The sequence below is a fragment of the Schistosoma mansoni genome, chromosome 1, assembly GCF_000237925.1.
Source record: "Schistosoma mansoni strain Puerto Rico chromosome 1, complete genome".
Lineage (NCBI taxonomy): Eukaryota > Metazoa > Platyhelminthes > Trematoda > Strigeidida > Schistosomatidae > Schistosoma > Schistosoma mansoni.
The window spans coordinates 28,549,925-28,569,280 of NC_031495.1; the positions used below are offsets into that span (position 1 = coordinate 28,549,925).

Consider the following 19,356-nt stretch of genomic DNA (forward strand, 5'->3'; position numbering starts at 1 on the left):
ATATACACAGGTTTCGATCTGGAGGGATCGGTGGTTCACTGCTTCATGATATAGAAGCCAGTTAAGTGAAAGCTCCTTCTATTCCGTCAACTACCATTTGAACAGTTTGGATTGGTTAAAATCATCAGTAATTACTCTTGGTAGCACAAAATCTTGGATGGCTTCAATAAAGTGTTTCGGCTGAAATAAAATCATTTGAATGGGATTCGCATGGCATAAATATATAGTTTGAAAACGGGTGTTATACAAGCTAGCTCGGAAACAGCTTTAGTCACATTTTTGATAAGTTAAGAACGGTAGAAACGCGAACTTTCTACTGTAATGGAGAGGTTGTAATTATAAATGAATACCCGAAATAAACAGTTCCGTAAGCATTAATCACTGATGCTGACCTCTTTGGTTTTATCGGACACACCTTATCTAAAAACGCTCGACCATGCATTCGCACATGATTACGAACGAGTGCTGTGTGTCATACAGCTCCCACAAACGTTAATCAGCTTAGGTCAAACGATTCTAGCCTTTCAGATATTACTTCCGACCTCTTCACTTCTGACTTCTGATTTGACTAGGTTGGCATACTTCAATTATAAAAGTGTTACTAATAAAAGTGTGGTCAAACCCCGAATAGTCCATATATCCCTTATTGCATCTGAAAAAACGGAGAAATAAAACAGATCTCAGGAAGTATTTGATTTTGATACAACCGACACGCTACTTAATTATAAATACTGGGAATTCGTTAATAGGGAAGACATAGGTAGTGCATAGGGACTTGCGTCTAATACTTAATATATTGAATTTATCAAATTCCAAGCGATCCAGAATTTCCAAAAAAAGAATCATGAAAGAAAGAAGTTTATTGTTTAAATGTTTGAACTTTCAAGGATTCTATTTTGCCCTAAATAGAGCGTGATATGAGTTTAGAGTTGTCACAGGATGGATGATAATTTCATTAAGCTTATGCCAAGGAAAGAATATGCTTCCGCTTACTCCACGTATATGAGTGAAAACTCCGGAGCTGGCTTATCTTCATCCGCTATAGCTGGTATTGTTATAGGAGGTAAGGGATGCCTAAATATACGCATATCATTTCATTTATAAAGTCATGTGGTATTTTAAATATTCAGAGACATAATTTCGGATTTATTTATGCAGTCGATTTGTCTTTTTGTCTTTATAAGCTCTGCTTCAACGTATCTTTGTATAAAATTTATTGAGACATCAATCTCTTCATTTTGGAGAAAATTATGTCCGTTTTGAGCAAACTTTGGGTGAACTGCAAGAGAAAACTTTGAGGGAATTTTCGGATCAGTGACACAAGAACTCAAAAAAATTTCCCCATGTCTGAAGAAAATCGTCAGAGTTCTGTGAAAATTTCGGGTTTTCCCTATTTGCTCATTTCTAAAGTTATCTTTACTCAGCAATTATTTTTCCAGTATGTGGAAAGCATTTACTTTTTCGCCTGAGTTTTTTCAGGCTTTATTTGGACTGACTGATGCAGACATTTATGTGTACACCAATTAATCTGGCTTCATGCATTGTTTTACATAGTATTTTACAAGATGCTTTATATAAATTCCTTCTATCATAATTTGTTATACTGAAATTCTTGGCGGCGACGCTAATCGATAACCAGTATGGAATACACAATGGTCCATGACATTATTCTTCGCAAGGTCACAGTACATAATTATTTGGAAAGGAATACTGACATGAAGCCCATGTAGTGTTCATGTCATCTAATATTCTTACCTCTCTGTACGCTTCGTTCTAGTATGGCTCGTTACTACATTATGTCTCATTGTTTTTATGTCTATCCTTTTGTTAGAATAATGAAATTAATGAAAAGGTAGGTGATAGAAATTTTGTCAACAATCACACTTATATAGAAGCCATAAAGCTACACAACTGTTTTCCTAATAATTGGTTTGCACTTACGGTCAAAGTTGAGTATTCAAATTTTTTTGTAGGCAATCTATAGTTGACCAACTCCAGGCTTTCTAACTCAACCTTCAATTCATAAGCTTAGTAGCATTGGGCTTCATTGAGAAATTCTAATTTGCGATCAATTACGTTTCGAGCATTGCGTATTTGCTTTTTGATGAAATTCATAGTTTGTAATCTGCTTTACAATCACGATATTTCTATTATTCCAACTATATTAAGTACCGGATTTTGAGGGTGGTAACATCATATTCTTCTGATCTGAAAAGTGTGTGATTCTGTAATATGATAATTACAATAAAAATCATTCCATGTCTTATTATATTTAGAATAAACTTAGTAGTTTTGGCACAGCATACCTTGGCAGGTAAATTCATCTTCAGATTTTTGTACCATGAAACAAACCGCCCTTTCGCATAAATGTAAATTGTAATAACAAGTAGCAGAAAAGAGTAACTGATGAATATTGAACATCTTAAGACTTTTAAAGTTTTGAGACTTAATAACAATTGTTGTCTTGTGCTGATAGTGAAAATGAGAGTGCAATGCGTTTAAGTCATTATTGACTAACTCTGACATATACCAATCACACATTACTGACTGGCAATGAGAATCGTCGTTTTCGTGTGTTCTTGGGGGACATTCATGTACAGAATAGTAAATCCATCATTTTATTTAAATTTCACTGATTTATAATAGTTGCCATAAAATGTGGTATTTTCTTCAATTCAGATGTGTTGATTGTCTGGTACCAATAATAACAACCAGTTAACGGGCTAGTTATTGAACGTCTCTGTTAAGCAGGCGGGCTAAATAACAGTAACAGGATACTGTTGTTTGAGGTTAAATGGATTTTGTCTTAGTAAAATGTAATCCTGTAAAACCAGCTCTTAGAGATAGTAACATCTAAACTATATAGAAATGAAAGTCAGTGGTATTTTGAATAAGATTAGTTTCTACTGAGTAGGCATACACACAATTTTCACAAACAACTATTGAAGCAAAGCCTCTCTAAACATAAATTATTAGAATTTAAAATACAGTCTGTTTTTATATATTTATTTGAATAGCCATTCTTTAGATATGTTTCATTAAAAAACAACCACGATTGTTATTGTCTTAAGTAAATACCCTATAAATGTTTTTACCGATACTAAATATTTTGTTTACTCAGATTTTTCAATTGTTTGTTACTTTAGTCACTAGGAATCTATTAGAGAATTATACTGTCCACTTTACTCTACCAAGTGATAAATTTTCATGGCTTAGAGATAAGATTTCACCTTTAAGATTATAAAGTACTAGTTTTTATCCCGAGTTCAACTACAAAGGGCAATTATTCATTCAGAATGATTTAAGTTAATTTTATTGATAAAACATAGAGCTTCTAGCTTTACAAAATAATAAAAGCTGCTGATTATTTGTAAAATTAGCAAATGTCATTCATCACTTTAAAACTCAGTGTCCTGTTTTAAATGACATCCCATAAGAGGGAAGTATATATAAGAGATTCAATATACTGGAGATTTATAGTTGTAGAGTGTAATCCTAATGGAATTTCGTTCTCAAAGCTGAGTTGTTTTCTTCAAAATTAAACTGTCTACAACTTTAAAATATATTGCTCTCAAGTTAAAACAGTATTAGGTAATTTCTGTTTTAAGCTAGTTTTTCAGCTGAGTTTGATATTATTCAATGTTAAATAAAATAGTTACCTAAGACCATAGTCTTGAACGACGTATGTCTGGTACTGTAGACCGTTAGAAATTTAAAGACAAAACCTTTCTTAGTGTTTATGAATGCATTCACCCATATTAAAACCAACTGTTTACGAAAATACTTTCATAGAAAAAGCTACATATCATGAAAAACGTATTTATCCGCATTTAAATTATTGTTTTATACCCCAAAGTTTTTCTCGTTGAAACTAAGTCATTCATCAGCAAACATAGTTAAAAAGTAACTGGCTTTAGTTGGAAAACTAATTAAAATTAGGAATCATTGAACGTCTGTTTTGTTCTAGTTTTTGACGCCTCACTAATAAGTGATTACTATCCTGTTAAGAATCCAGAAATAAAACTTAGATAAACACAGTACACATAATTCATTCAATCGAAATCGAGTTGTCCACATTTTTAAGTTCAACTACTTCATGATACAATTTGATCCTTACTCAATGTAATCCACGAGTTACTATCTCATCCTCAACTTTTTTAACTCCACAAATCAATGTTTCTTGATAGACCATTCAAGAATCTACCTTAAAGTTGCCCAATAGCGAACATATAATTATCATTCAGTTTTTCAGTATATGTTAATTCGTAATTAAAACTATTTTCACAATGTATAATACTTTCAAAAAATAAACATAAATAAAATTTTAATATCAGAGAAAATACACAAGAGCACAAAAGCTTATTAGCTTGATTTCTTGTTTAATTTGATTTAAGCTAATGATTTCATGTTTACAGATATCCCTCAAAGTATCAGTAAGTCTTTATTCTATTGTTCCTTTCTAATTACATCCCTATAACAAATAAAAGTTAAAACTATGTACGTTAATTTCTTAAGTTTAGACAAATTCTTGATTAGCTTTTAAATAGTTATTCTTAAAAACATATAATTTATCTACATATTTTTCATTTATACATTATCTAATACTACTTATTAAATCTTCGACTAAAATAAACTAATTTTATATAGTTGAGATCATGAGTCAATCGAAGCTAGACCACCATGGAAAACCTGGAAGCACTGGACGGCCGTTTCGTCCTATTGTGAGACTCCTCAGCAGTCTAGCTTCAATTGAATCATGATCTCAACTATATAAAATTACTAACATCTCCACAAAACCCCTTCTGATAAAATAAACTAAGCTGTTTTCATTATGAATGTATTTATTTTCTTTCAAAAGAAAGTCCTTGTATATAATAATTTTGGTTCAATGAATCATTTCAGTCATAAATTTGGATAACACCTATCACTGTGTAATAGACAAAACATTTCTCGAATCAAGACTATTAAAATTATTTAATTAAAAATTAACTAATCAAATCATTTTTAGAGAAATATGACTAAAAGTAAACTGTATATTACTACCAAATGATTGTTTTAATCACTTTCAGATTGTTTTAAACATGGTATGTAATCAAGTCACACGCGAGCGCTTAACCACTAGACCACTGAGCCGGCATCCAACGATGTTAATGTCTAACTGATAGGTCCTGGGTTCGAATCTCGCGAGGCGGGATCGGTGATGCGCACTGCTGAGGAGTCCCACAATCGGACGAAACGGCCGTCCAGTGATTCCAGGTTTTCAATGGTAGTCTAGCTTCAATTGACTCACGATTTCAACTATAAAATTACTGAAATCTCCACAAAACCACCTTCTGATAAAAATTAAAAACAAAACTGAATAAATGGGTATTTTATTTGTTTATTTGAAATGTAAAGTAGTATTATATTCAGCAACCTTAACATTATTTATTCAAATTAGATATTGAATAGTAATTTAGTGATAAAGTTATATATTCCTTGCTGTTTATCGATTAAAACATAAATATGGTAACTGCGTGGTATTCATTTAGCCATCTTCAGTTGTTCCATGTCGATCGATAGTGTTGTTATTAGACTGTGTGTAATTTAATGTACTGTTAAAAAAATAATGTTAGTTTATTGGACAAGTATTTAGAAATAAAAATTCGTTACTTTGGCTACTATGAAATACAAGGTTTTATGGGAACACAGCATCTACACTTTTGAGACCTGGTGGTTTGCATGTATGATCAGTTATTCACTAAAATCAGTCTTAATTTTATCCATTTCATAAGATACTAAGAACACAACCCTTCATTTGGACTCAACAAGATGCATTTCAGTGCCTCCTGTTGTGTGCAATCAATGACCACAACAGTTATTTACGTTGTGATTTTGTTGCCTCACACGTTACAGTACAACAAGTTATTTCTGTCATTTTAAGCTACTCAGGATCTTTACAGTACGAATATTCATCTCTTTTCTTGTCAAAATACACATTTTCAAATATTTTTATATGAATGAATGAAATCAGAAAAAATCTGAAATTATATATACAATTGAAATAACTGTCACTACACAAATGTAGCGTGTATAGTTCGTATATACCCAGAAAATAAATAACTTTTAAACAAAACCCTATTGGCCGTTAGATTGGAACAAGTGTTTTGTGAATCCCCAATCCATTTCCTTGCACATCTTTTCCTGACTGTATTTAATAACAAATAAAGCGAACACTTATAGGAATAAGACGAAAAAAAGGCAATTCATATTCTTCAATTACACATATGAACAGTTATTATTCGTTTGAACACATAAATATTGGTACAAGGAGGCACCAAATATATATGCGCCACACAAATTAATCGTCATTTATTTTAATTGTGTGAGGACTATGATACTGCCTAGGTGCCCAGACCGAAGCAGGTGGTTTTCTTAGGGAGCCACACCTGAAGCCTGCGATCTAAAGGTTTGGTCCACAAGGCAGTGGAAGATTGTGAGGAGATGCAGTCCCATGGTAGCCGGTGACCAATAATTGGTTCATACGCCATTCTTTCCTTCAAGATACTGAAGTCCATGTGCACCATTGGTTCGGAATCAGGGTTTTCCAACCCCCTTAGGTGGACTTTTCGTGTCCACCAACCCAGTTAAAGCGCCGAACGTTCGCTTTTCGTTCTCTCGATTTTGTAAACAACACCCCCACCATGAGAAGGCAGTGAGTAGGACTTCCCTGGCAGAGGCTGTATGCGCGTGACCATGTAAGAGCATTTCGAGAGAGAGGGTGGGCCTTCCCCACTCTCAGCTGTACAAGGGTATTTGGGGGCCAGATGAACAATACAGTACCATAATCAATAAAACAATGTTGTAGTTTAATATCCACTCATATATCATATTAATAATAATAATATATTCTGAAAATAATATTTACAGAATTCACACCAGTTTACAGGTATGATCAAATTGATATAAAAATCAACATTTAATATGGAGTGCAAACATGAAATATAAGAAAGTTTTATGTTTGCTGGTTCAGTAATTGTTAAGTAGTTTATTTATGACATGTATCACGGCAAGCCAATGCAACACCAGGGAACTTGTCATTTTTTCTTAAGTGCATAGCCTGATGATTAATCAACGTTGTTCTGTAAGGTTATTTCCAGTGCCAGAGCGAGTTATTGATAATTATCTACAACTAGAGAAAGTAAGATAAAAGCAAAGAGCACGGAACAACAAAACAATGATAGCAAGTAAGAGGTTAAACACTTAAAGTTCCGATAATCTCACTTGTGGAGTAAGTTACACTTGCAGGCGCTAGAGCATTTAATGCATTTTCAGAGGAGCAAAAGGCATTAATGGAGCGAACAAACAATGGGAGAGAGTTTAACATACGGATAGTTTGAGGTAGATTATTCCAGAGCCTAGAAAACTTACAGGTAAAGTAATTCATATAGAGAGAAGATCTAGAATATGTTTGTTTCGCTAAAGACAATAAGTAACGAATGTCGTAATGTGAGGCTTTAGCATATTGAATCGCCTGGCTGGATGTGAAGGAGAGTTTGTTAAGTATTTTGAAAAAGAAGATAAGGTTAAATTTGAGTCTCCTCTTCCATAAAGGGTCAAGCTCGAGTTTACTACACCTCGAATTATATGTCAAGACACTATCAGTATTAAAATTAATAAGTTACTCACATAGTCGGGATTTCAAATATATATCTCTTTAATTACGGCTCTTCTTAGAACTAAATCTTACTTTCGTATAGTTTAAGGTTAGTCTATTCAATCATTACTAATTATATTAGCGTTTGACGAAATGATTATTATGTAATCATAAATAAGACTAGTCTACCTTTATTAATTGATTTTGATTATCTTCATAACTTCATAATTATGAAATTTCTTTCAATTATCTAATAAATAGTGAAACGTTGCATCAAATACAATCATTTTATTGATTATTAATTTTGGTTTGATTTTCATTGTTTGCTTACCAATCAAATTTTTTTTTTTAGTTTTAGTTAAACAATAACCCCTTCATTTGTATTGTGTTATAATAATCAAAAATTTTATTGAAATTTGAACTTGTATTCTATTTTATCTATTAAATTTTGGTTTCTTTCATTTTGATTGATCATTTCAATAAGAAACTATATGACATATATGTTACTTAACTATTATTTGTGAAATGATAGATATTCTCAAAAGTTTACTAGACATATAATCGATTTCCCATGTATATATTTTTTTTCATTAGCCGATACATATTGTTACAAAAAAAGGTAATGAAAAGTATCATGTGGTTTAATCATTGACAAGTTATAACAAATTATGATTAAACTTGATAATTGTCTATCTTTATTCAATGTTTCACTAATCTGATACTGTGACTTACTTATTCATATCAGTATCATTATTGTGATAACAATATTCTGTGGTTTTCTGATTATTAAATAATGACAAGGGGGCATTGTGGAGATTTTAGTAATCTTATAGTTAAAACCGTGAGTCAATTGATGCTAGACCACCATGGAAAACCTGGAAGCACTGCACGGCCGTTTCGTCCTATTGTGGGACTCCTTAGCCGTGCGCATTTACGATTAATTGAAGTCAGACATTAACACCGTTTGATGCCAGCCGGCTCAGCGGTCTAGAGGCTAAGTGCTCGCACGCGAGACTGATAGGTCCTGGGTTCGAATCTCGGGAGGCGGGATCGTGGATGCGCACTGCCGAGGAATCCCACAATTGGACGAAACGGTCGTCCAGTGCTTCCAGGTTTTCCATGGTGTTCTAGCTTCAATGTAGAGTTAATGATATTTTTTATTGTTGTCAAGAGAACTGTAAATAATTTTATATTTGATTAACTTCTAAGAAAATACAGTAAGATATTAATTTATCATTGCAAAGAAATATCATCTACTTAAAATATTTCAGTTAGTAGACAAGTTTGATCTATAGAAGATAAAAATTTCAATCACTAATATCTATTTAATTAACATCAGAATCCTATAACACTATTCATTGAAATCTTGATGAAGTTTTTAAAAGAAATTATAAGATTTACTAGTTAGTTTTAAATCTAAGTCTAATTCATTTGAGCTTCAAGATATAAGTATCTTGGATAACAATTTAAACTTTACACAAAATTATATTATGCCCCCGATAATTCAACAGTCATCAAAGTTTTCTGTATTATTTGCTCATTTATTTACTTATGGGTAAGTTAAGTAAAGAAAGGGATCCTTCTTTTATTGTTTAGTAAAGTGTTCAGGTTTTAGAAGTAGATTATTTGACTATAAATAATTCAATATCTTGTGTTAGTTAAGTTCATTGATGAATATTTGATTCCCAGTCAAAATAATTTAGTTATTCTATAAAGAATATAATATATTTGAATGACATATGTATTGATAAAATCTTCAGAAAGTAATGAATAGCGTTTGGGATTGTTTTGACTCTGACGTCTCATCCCTAATTTTTTTTATTTGCTACTTTTGTTGCTACCCAACAATTAGTTGCTAAGCTATGAGTAAATTATGCTTTTGTACTGCATTACAATATGCTGGCATTTATCAACTTACATTTGAATTAGTTTAGTAAAACATTCTTTATTTTTTGATAAACAGTATTTGACAGCTATAAAAATTATATTTCATTGAAATGAAATTAGTTATACCGGAAATGCTGATAATGCAAAAGTTAGAACAAGTAATTTGAATTAGTCCATAGAAGCTTTAAATTTAAAATAACTTATTAGATTAGATGCTAGTCTGTGATGTGTGCTACTTACATCAATAGATGTAAGTAGTATGTGTCAACTATCGAAAGTGGAATGCCTGGAGATAGAAAGTTAAGAAGAGAACGAGAACAGAGAGTGATTGATATGGAAACAAAGAAACAATCAAGTCTAAGACAATTGATGGATATTTTGAAAATGAAGTAAATACTGTATTGTGCTCAGATTTTACTAAGAGACTCTGTAATGTTTAAAGTTGACTAAATTTAGTTGTCCCCACTTCTCTTCTCGTTCACTACAGCCTAGTTAGTATATTGTGAAAGTTTCCATGGAAAAAAATCTAATCTTGAATTCTAGATTTACGCAGAAACTGGTAAGTATTGTTCTCATCTAACAGCTTTATTAATGTCAGTTCAAAATAAACTTTAATTGAGACAATCATTTGGTCACTTTTCTCATGTTTCATTCAAACAAAACTTATTATTTCTACTTTTATGTTCAGGAAGAGTAGACGTAATCAAATCATATTAATTAGCAAGGAAACATTATCCTTTCTTTTTATATATCAGTGATTTATAAATTCAAAGTTAGTTTTTATCACACATAGACATTGAATGAAAGACCATTTTGATTGTGATAGCGACTTTGTCTTAGTTCAGAGTTATTCATCATAATACATTCCTGAACCGATACACGAGGGAATTCAAAATCTTCATTTGTCTAAGTGAACATAATATCTAAATATCATCAAGCTGAAATCAGCTTATCTAAATTTTCCAACTCAATCAGTATGTTAAATCACAATCTCACTCTAATGATCATAACTTCTCATTAGTACAGCTAGTTATTAGTTAACAAACAATTATCATAAGAATAAGCGAGTTTTAGGAGCATGTTCAGTTGAAACCACGTAGGTTCTCAGTTTAACTTCGTAAGGACTGTATCTGATAGTAAAAAGTGATAAAATCTATTTAGGTATCTGCTCGTGAAGCAATCCGTATTTTTTTAAAAATTCTATTGAACAACATCTAGTCACGGTTCAACTATTAGAACTTACTTTTATGAAAAATTACATGGTTTATGTTAACCATGTCATGTTCACTGCAAGATGAAAACAACACAATGGTGTAAAAATGTCACAGCTCTCAGACTAACAATGTAGAGTTTTGAATAATATTACCTTCCTCAAGACCATATCTTAGGTTACAATCAAAGTTTTCTCGTAAGTTCTCTATGATAGACATTTCAGCTAAAAGAACATAATGCATCGCCAAGATCTTTCTTTTAAGCCACAGATATTCCTCATTGATAAAAAATATGTACTATGGAGATGAATTGCTCTATTTTACTCATTTAACGTTTAATTATCCAGAGCGAATTTATAAAATGAATCCGATCAGTAGTTAGTCCCCGTCCCTCCACTGCATTTCTGAACCACTCCAGTCCATATGATTTTTTTCATTGGATAATAGATTTAATGAATGAATATCACTACAAACGTTTCTCGTTTACCCCAAAAAACTAGGCAAATAATAAACTAGAAAAAAACACTATGATGATTTGTTTTTTTCTTTTCAACTGCTTATAAGTTGTTTATAAATGATTATGATCAGATAGTTAGATAGTTAACATAATGTAATTAACAAGTCATAATTGATATAAAACAGTGAAATTTACTAGAATATTTACCTAGTTCCTAAACAGATCCTTCAGAGATCTTAATAACTTAACATATTTGTAAAGAACAATCGTAAAAACCACGTACAGTCTTTTTAAATGTTCTGATGTAATCGCTGAAAGTTTAAAATTAAAAATCTTTATAAAAAAACTCAAAGAATACAGAACGGGTTTTTGTGGAGATTCCAGTAATTTTATAGTTGAAATCATGAGTCGATTGAAGCTAGACCACCATGAAAAACCTGGAAGCACTGAACGACCGTTTCGTTCTATTGTGGGACTCCTCAACAATGCACATCCAAGATCTCGACTCGCGAGATTTGAACCCAGAACTTGTCAGTTTCGCACGCGAACGCTTAACCACTAGACCCCTGAGCCGACATCCAAAGGTGTTAATGTCTAACTTCAACCAATCGACGAAATTGAGCAACCATTCACCATTGACTTCAGTGAGTTACTATCTCACAACAGACCTTGTTGAACTGCATTGGTCACTGCTTTTCACTAGAACTCCAGGAAATATCTCTTGAAGTCCACAAAAGAATACAATTATTTATTAATGAACTGTATCTGGTTTTCTTTCTTTTGTCCATACTACTAATATAATATCAGTAGACTGATATTCCTACTAAACAAAATATACATAAAAAACTTGAATCTAACTGCGAAAATTAAAAAAAAAGATAAACATCTCGATTACTTTTATTTCTCTAAACAACTGTTACGTTAATATGGTTTAAACAGATACTGGATATTTAGAGCTCTTCAAGATCTTTATCAGTCTGACAGGTTTATGTTGTGTATTACTTTGTATACATTAGAGAAAAAGCAATTTGTTTACACATGACATTAATGTTCATAATTAATTTAATTAATTAATTTAACTTTTTAATAAGCCATCTCATCAATGACAATGGCATTGCTATTACTTTCCTTTTTTCTCACTGATATGTTTCAATATTAGAAAAAAATATTGTTTAAATTTTCTCATAATTATTGAACAACAAAAAAAAATGTGTTCCTCATGTCTATTAGATAGTACTAAATGAAATTCATTCAAATCTACTCTTTGAGCAAATGAATATTTTAAACTTAATCACCAAGGTGATATTCATTTCATTTTATTTATTTATCAATGATATTACTAACGAAATATTTTTTTAATGTGAAAATTGGCAACATTAATGTTTATCATAATATCTGAAAAATAAGTTATTAAAAAAATCACGGATCATTAAAATGAGTGTTTGTTAACATGATATCAATCAGTTTATTATTTCAGTAGTCAATCTGTTTTGATTTATCAGTGTTGATCGAAAATCTTAAAAAGTATGCAGTTTGATATGAAAAACTAGTCATAATGTTATTACAAAGTTTATTTATTATTATGCATTTAAACACATAAATATTGGTACAAAGGGGCACCAGATATATCTGCGCCGCGCAAATCTCACTTGATGTGTGTGAGGGCTGAGACACTATCCAGGTGCCCAAACTGAAGCAGGTGGTTTTCTTAGGGGGCCACACCCGGAGCCTTTGATCCAAAGATCTGATCCACAAGGCAGTGGAGCATCGTAAGGAAACGCAGTCCCAAGGTAGCCGGTGACCGACGATTGATTCATATGTCATTTGTTCCTTCAGGATACTGGAGCCCATGTACACCATTGGTTTGGATTCAGAGTTTTTCAACTCCCGTAGATGGACTTTCCGTGTTAACTAACCCGGTTAAAGCACCGGACATTCGCTTTTCGTCCTCTCAATTTCGTAAACAACACCCTCGCCACGAGAAGGCAGTGAATAGGTTTATATTACAAAGTAATTGTATACTTTATTTTCCTGAAAGATTTGTAAATAATATATAATTAAACCTGTTCACTTTACAGTGAAATTTTGTTTATAAACATAATATTGTAATTATAAGAATATGATTAAGCTTATTATTTAGAAAAAGAATAAACGTTAGTTAAATGTTTGATGTCCAAAAGTAACTCTCTTAGAATTTAACAATGAAGCTATTTAATTAGTAGTCTTTTAAACGATAATGTACATTTTTGAAAAAAAGTAGAGAGTTATTTTACCGTTGAAAGAACTCAGAGTTTAATTTGTAACAGACTTGAATTTTGATTCATTTTCTTCGGTTTGGGTAGCCAGGTAGTATCATTACCTCTAGTGGAAAATACACCAATTCAAAGTTACATTTAAGAAATATTAAATTGGTAGATAAATTATATTATTATGATACATCATTACCTGAACTATCCAATTTTTTCACTAAGCTTTTCATGCAGAATATACCTAGCGAAATGTATGGTTGACATGATGGTTATCATTTACTAAAAATAGAATTTTTGTAGTCAAGAGCATGGTTTGCATAGAATTACCACTATTAATCCAATTATTATGATTATATAGCTTGATGGCTGAAGACAATTATCAAGAAATCTATGTTTCGAGAAAACTGGTGTCTTCTGTAGTGATGTGTTTGAACACAATGAGGGATTTCTGATTAAGCTTGCTATAAAACTTGAAATCAGTGTGTAAGGCTTCCTACTGGCTACCATTAATGATCTAACATCAGGTAGATGACATCACCATACCGCATCTCTTACAATATTTTCTACATAGAAAGCTGATGGTCAGACATTTCTCAGCAATGAGAATTAGATATCATAATATGAATTACTATTAGATGATCAAGTGGTTTATATCTAATTTATTATTTACATAATTCTAGGGCTAAATATCATACCTTGCTCAACAACTGTTAAAGTAAATAAGTCGTTGACCAATAACTAGACTTCTTTCAAAAATATCCTTGAAAAGATATTCAGTAGAAGTGAATGAGTGAATGACAATGAGAAATGTAATAAATTTGTATGTATCAGATAAAGACGAAATGTAAATTAAAATTTGTCAAGCTACTTAGACATTTGATTGATCACTTTAAAATCTTTTGTACCGATATATATAAAACCTGATTTAATCTATTCACAGTCTAGCCGATCAAACTTAGTACAACAGGGAATCGGTTGATGAAATCCGTTCCATTTTTTCTTAAAAATGTATTCAAAGACATGCCATTCACTGTAGAAAAATCAAAAAGCTTAGCTGATAATGACATTTTTCTAAAGTTGTTTCTATTTTAAAATATCTTCACCAACATATGAAATCAGATGTTAGACATTTCTCACCTTCTTTGTACTTAGCTTGTATACGGTTAAAAAAATTTATGTTAAGAAATAACCGACTTCCTTTCTTCACATTGGAAAAAGTTATCTGATATGAGTTAAATATGTTTCATGCCTTAGTTCACAATATCTAATTATTAGTTTAGTGAGTCTAAACAAAACATTTTTCTGACTTGGTGTAAGAAAATAATATTTCCCCAAATCTTTTAATGGTTGTACTAATCAAACTGACAGTTGGACATATTTTAATACGTAGCTTGTTTGAGAATCAACAGATATGTACACATGGTAATTGTCTAATTGAAAGTAAATGACATGAAGCCACGAAACTAGTTTTTGCGATAGTTGGGATTTATCAAAATGTCTGCAATCTCATATACAAACTACTTAACAGGAAATAATTTTTAAGATAAACTGACACATAATTTTGATAGAAATTTAAATAATAATAGATAATATGTATTTTACGGTAATAGTATTCAACAACAGTTGTATTCATCAAACCTAGTGTTACGCCTATTAAAATTGTGAACCTCCATTTAAGTCTATTTCGTGCTATCACCGAGGAGTATTACAGAATACTTGAATAAGAGTATGAGCTTCCTTTGAGGTTTTACAAACGAATGCCAGAAAGTAAAGAAACTTGGTCTAGGAATCTACATCGATAAGTTGTGATTGACCAATTTGTCCATCAGTACTAGGTAGTTGGTGATATATATATATATATATATATATATATATATATTGATAATAAAATATTAGTTATTTACATATGCATTCATCTTATATTGGGTATATGAATCATCCTTTCGACGTTTGGGACTGAAATCGGTCAGTATCTTATTGGCATACGTTCATCATGTACAGATCACCTTCATATTGCTTTAGGTAGCATTATAAGCTGAGATGGATGGTGGCTAGCATTGGAATCCAGGACGTGCGTCTCGTCCTATTTGGGAAACGTCAGCTGGATGTACCTGTATCCCAGAACTGATGTTCACTCAGGGACTCGAACGCAGTGCCGTTCATTTCAACCACCATCATTTTAGCCACTTGACTACTGAATCCAGATAGCTACATGCATGTTAGACAGTACTCCATCTTCATTGAATAACTGAAAATCACATTGGAGTTTTACAAAACACATGCATCATGGATTCAATTGCTTTCAATCACTAAATATTTGGAAGTTAGTCTTCACGGTGAACAAATATTGCTGAAAAAGTCAATAATCCCAAATGTAATCGGTAATCCGTTTTGCATTCTACAGTAAACTTTCATCTTTTTTAACAGTGAATTAACTAGTATTACTTCTAGGAAGTTTAGGTAGTGGTTCACAAATTTTTATCATTTTATTATGAATTAATAATATTTTTTAAAAATCCAATATAAAATTTTCATCATTATAGTCGACTTATTGTTCACTGAAAAGAAATCTATTCACCAACAACATCAGAAATCAATTTTATCGTACAGGAAGTTGTTATAATAAATCTGGCTTAATAATATACAATTGAGTTAATCTACGGGTATATCTTCTCTATCAATTATTACCGCCTTTATTACTTAAACAATCATAAAGTAAATTGTATAAACGCGGTAAAATTCAAATTATTACCTTTGTTTACCTTCTGAAATAAATCGACATATATTTATTAAAGATGATAAAAATGCATACCGATTTATGTTAGATGATAAAAAGAAAATCTGTCAATTGTATTTCTTTCACTGTTTTTAATATGTTTAAAAAATTGCTAGTATTATATAAGTTGTGTATTTTGATTCACATTCAAATTGTCGCATGGTTGGTCCAGTCAAAATAAATCAATGACACTGAGAATAGTAATATCCATGTTAGCAAAAAACATCACCTTCATGTACTCATATGACTCTTCGTAGAGGAGCATAGGCCGCCCACCAGCATTCTCCATCCAACTCTGTCCTAGGCAATCCTTTCCAGTTCTTCCCAGTTGTTATTCATCCTTTTCATATCTGCTTCCATTTTCCGACGTAATGTGTTCTTTAGCCTTCCTCTTTTCCACTTGCCTCCCGGATTTCAAGTAAGCGCTTGCCTCGTGATGCAATTTGGTGATTTCCTCAATGTATGTCCTATCCACTTCCAACGTTTTTTCCTAATTTCCTCTTCATGTGGAAGCTAGTTTTATCTCTACCTCAGTAGGTTGATGTTTGATATCGATTAACTAACATTTTATTCAACATTTGTTATCATTACTGATAAGACAATCAGCTTTTTTTGTGAAAATACAGTTCAACAATTAAACATTAATTCATTCTATAATTTAATTCTCCCTAGTTAACTTGAATGATTGTTTTCTTTCTCACGTATCATTTAAAAATAGTTACACTAGTTACATTTAGAGCATAGATGAAGAATTGACTCATTTTAGTAAAATATTAGCGTATTAATATCTCAGAAGGACAAATATTTGTAATTAATATATAAGCTGAGAGTTATGTTTAACATAATAAAAACAATCCTAATAAGTTCATATCAACAATGAAGTTTTTACCATTAATTGAATGTTTATTTATTTTTGGATATAAATTCACTCCTATACCCTAAAGGTTATTACTGAAGAAGTTCAAAGATTGAAAACATTTCATTTTATTGTTTAAATCCATTTTTTAACATAGAAGGTATTGAACTTCATATGATACAAAAGCAGCCTGCTTGAACATCTGGGCTACCTGTTCCTGCTATCTAGGTATTTCAACAAGTTGTCTAATTTTCTTTGTCTTAATACATCATTATGGCTATTAATCACAGAACCTATTCAAGTGCGTTTCTGAAAAGCGTACAAATTTCCGTTGTACAAGTTACAAAGTTCTAATCAGAGATACTGTGGTTTCCGGCAATATGCAATATGTACATTATTTAGATGTCAATTAACTGGACTGCTAACTTATAACTGGCAATCACTCAATATTTGTCGTCAGGATCGATCAAGAAGTAAGAAATGGAAACTTGTTGAGATACATTGTGCTGAGACTTCTATAGTGTACCAAAAACATAATACTGAATAAAGCTAATAATAATGATAACTTTATACATAATATAAACTAAATAACAACTAATAATGCAATTAAGATAATCAATTGTTAAAATTACATGGTTAGCGTTTTTTTAGAGATTTGGTTTTTTACGGGATGAAGTTGCTAACTCCATGCTCAACCCTCCTCCTTTACTCGGGCTTAGGACCGGCAGTAGCCCCCAGAGGAGCTACAGGTGGAGTTAAAATTACATAGTAAAATAAAAATTTTATTGACCTTAATTACATTTTTCATTTGATTTTACTAATAAATCAAAATCAAATTTTTAAGAAATTCAATTCTTAATGCTGCAACAGTTTGTTTGAATCATAATGTTTTCTCAGAAAGTATAAAAAAGTATGTTAACATTTTCTCATGGTTACAGATTTATACAAAATCATCAATGACTCTAAAATTAAACTGATTATGATATCCATTATATAATGTTATACTAAAAGTATTTCTGGGTTAATTTATTCGATAAGTTAATCAAATGAATTAACTAATTAATTACAAATTTATAAACAATTATCTCCTTGTATAGATGAAAAGTTGACGAAAAACAGCCTCACACGACAAACTTGGAAGAAATTTATTCATTAATCAAAATACGTCTAACTATGGAATGATTATTATTATTAGAGGGTATAACTTTGTTAAATAATCAGTTGGATATCTCCTCCAATTTTTCTGACTAGTCAACAGTTCTAATAAAGTCAAATTTTAAATTCAATTGTTAATAGTCTAAATATGAGTAGTAACTAAGTGAAATGTAGTAATGTTTTAATCTTAACTCATTAAATCCATTCGTTTAATTCTAAACATCCATTAAACTCGTTTCCAACAATGTAATTTATAATTTAATTTTGATTTTTACGAAATCAACCAGTTATAATATTTGGTGACATTTTTTGTTTAGTGCAATAAACACGTACTTCGAGTAGGTACATGCATGAAAAAAATCTACCAAAATTTGTACACGATGAAATAAATCATTTGTATTTGATCTTTTGTACTGTAACAATTTCTAGGAATCTAGCATAAATATATAATCAGAACTATAAATTAAATTGCTTATCTCTTGACTTATTTTTTTCTTGAAAAAAATAAATCATATGAAATGATGATTCAATGAATATGAGGGTATCTAAGTTGAACCAGTGAAATTTAACAATAGTAAGAATATCAGAAAGGGGTTTCGAGGAGATTGTAGTGATTTAAGAGTTGAATTCATAAGTCGATTAAAGCTAGATCACCTTGGAAAACCTGGAAGCACTGGACGGTCGTTTCGTCCTAGTTTGGGACTCCTCAGCAATGTACATCCACGATGCGGCTCGCAGATTTCGAACCTAGGACCTTCATTCTCGTGCTTCAAGAGGTATTTCCCGAAGTTTTAGTGAGTAGCTGCGACCAATAGAGTTCAACCGTGTCTGTTATGAAGCAGTAAATCACTGAAGACACTAGGGCAATTTCATGGATTGGTTGTAGTTAGACATTAACACCGTTGGATGTCGGCTCAGTGATCTGAAGATTAAGCGTTTACGCGCGAAACCGAATGTCCTGGGTTTGATTCCCTCATACGGGGTAGTAGGTGCACACCACTGAGAAGTCTCATACTAGGACGAAACGACCGTCCAGTGCTTCCAAGTTTTTCAAGGTGATCTAGCTTTAATCGACCTATGAATTCAACTCTTAAATCATTACAATCTCCTCGAAACCCCTTTCTGATAT

At 31.6% G+C, this 19,356-nt stretch overlaps 1 protein-coding gene across 1 annotated transcript in view; it reads left to right on the forward strand.

The window, feature by feature from the left end:
• Positions 1-939: 939 nt before the first annotated feature.
• The window catches only part of Smp_136200 (hypothetical protein), a gene marked incomplete at both ends in the record, with an annotated part of 21,110 nt that continues 2,693 nt past the window's right edge, over positions 940-19,356 (forward strand). Inside the window, one exon of the mRNA XM_018793935.1 lies at positions 940-1,063. Within this exon, the coding sequence (XP_018648397.1) occupies positions 940-1,063 (124 nt within the window). The remainder of the gene's footprint in view (positions 1,064-19,356) is intronic.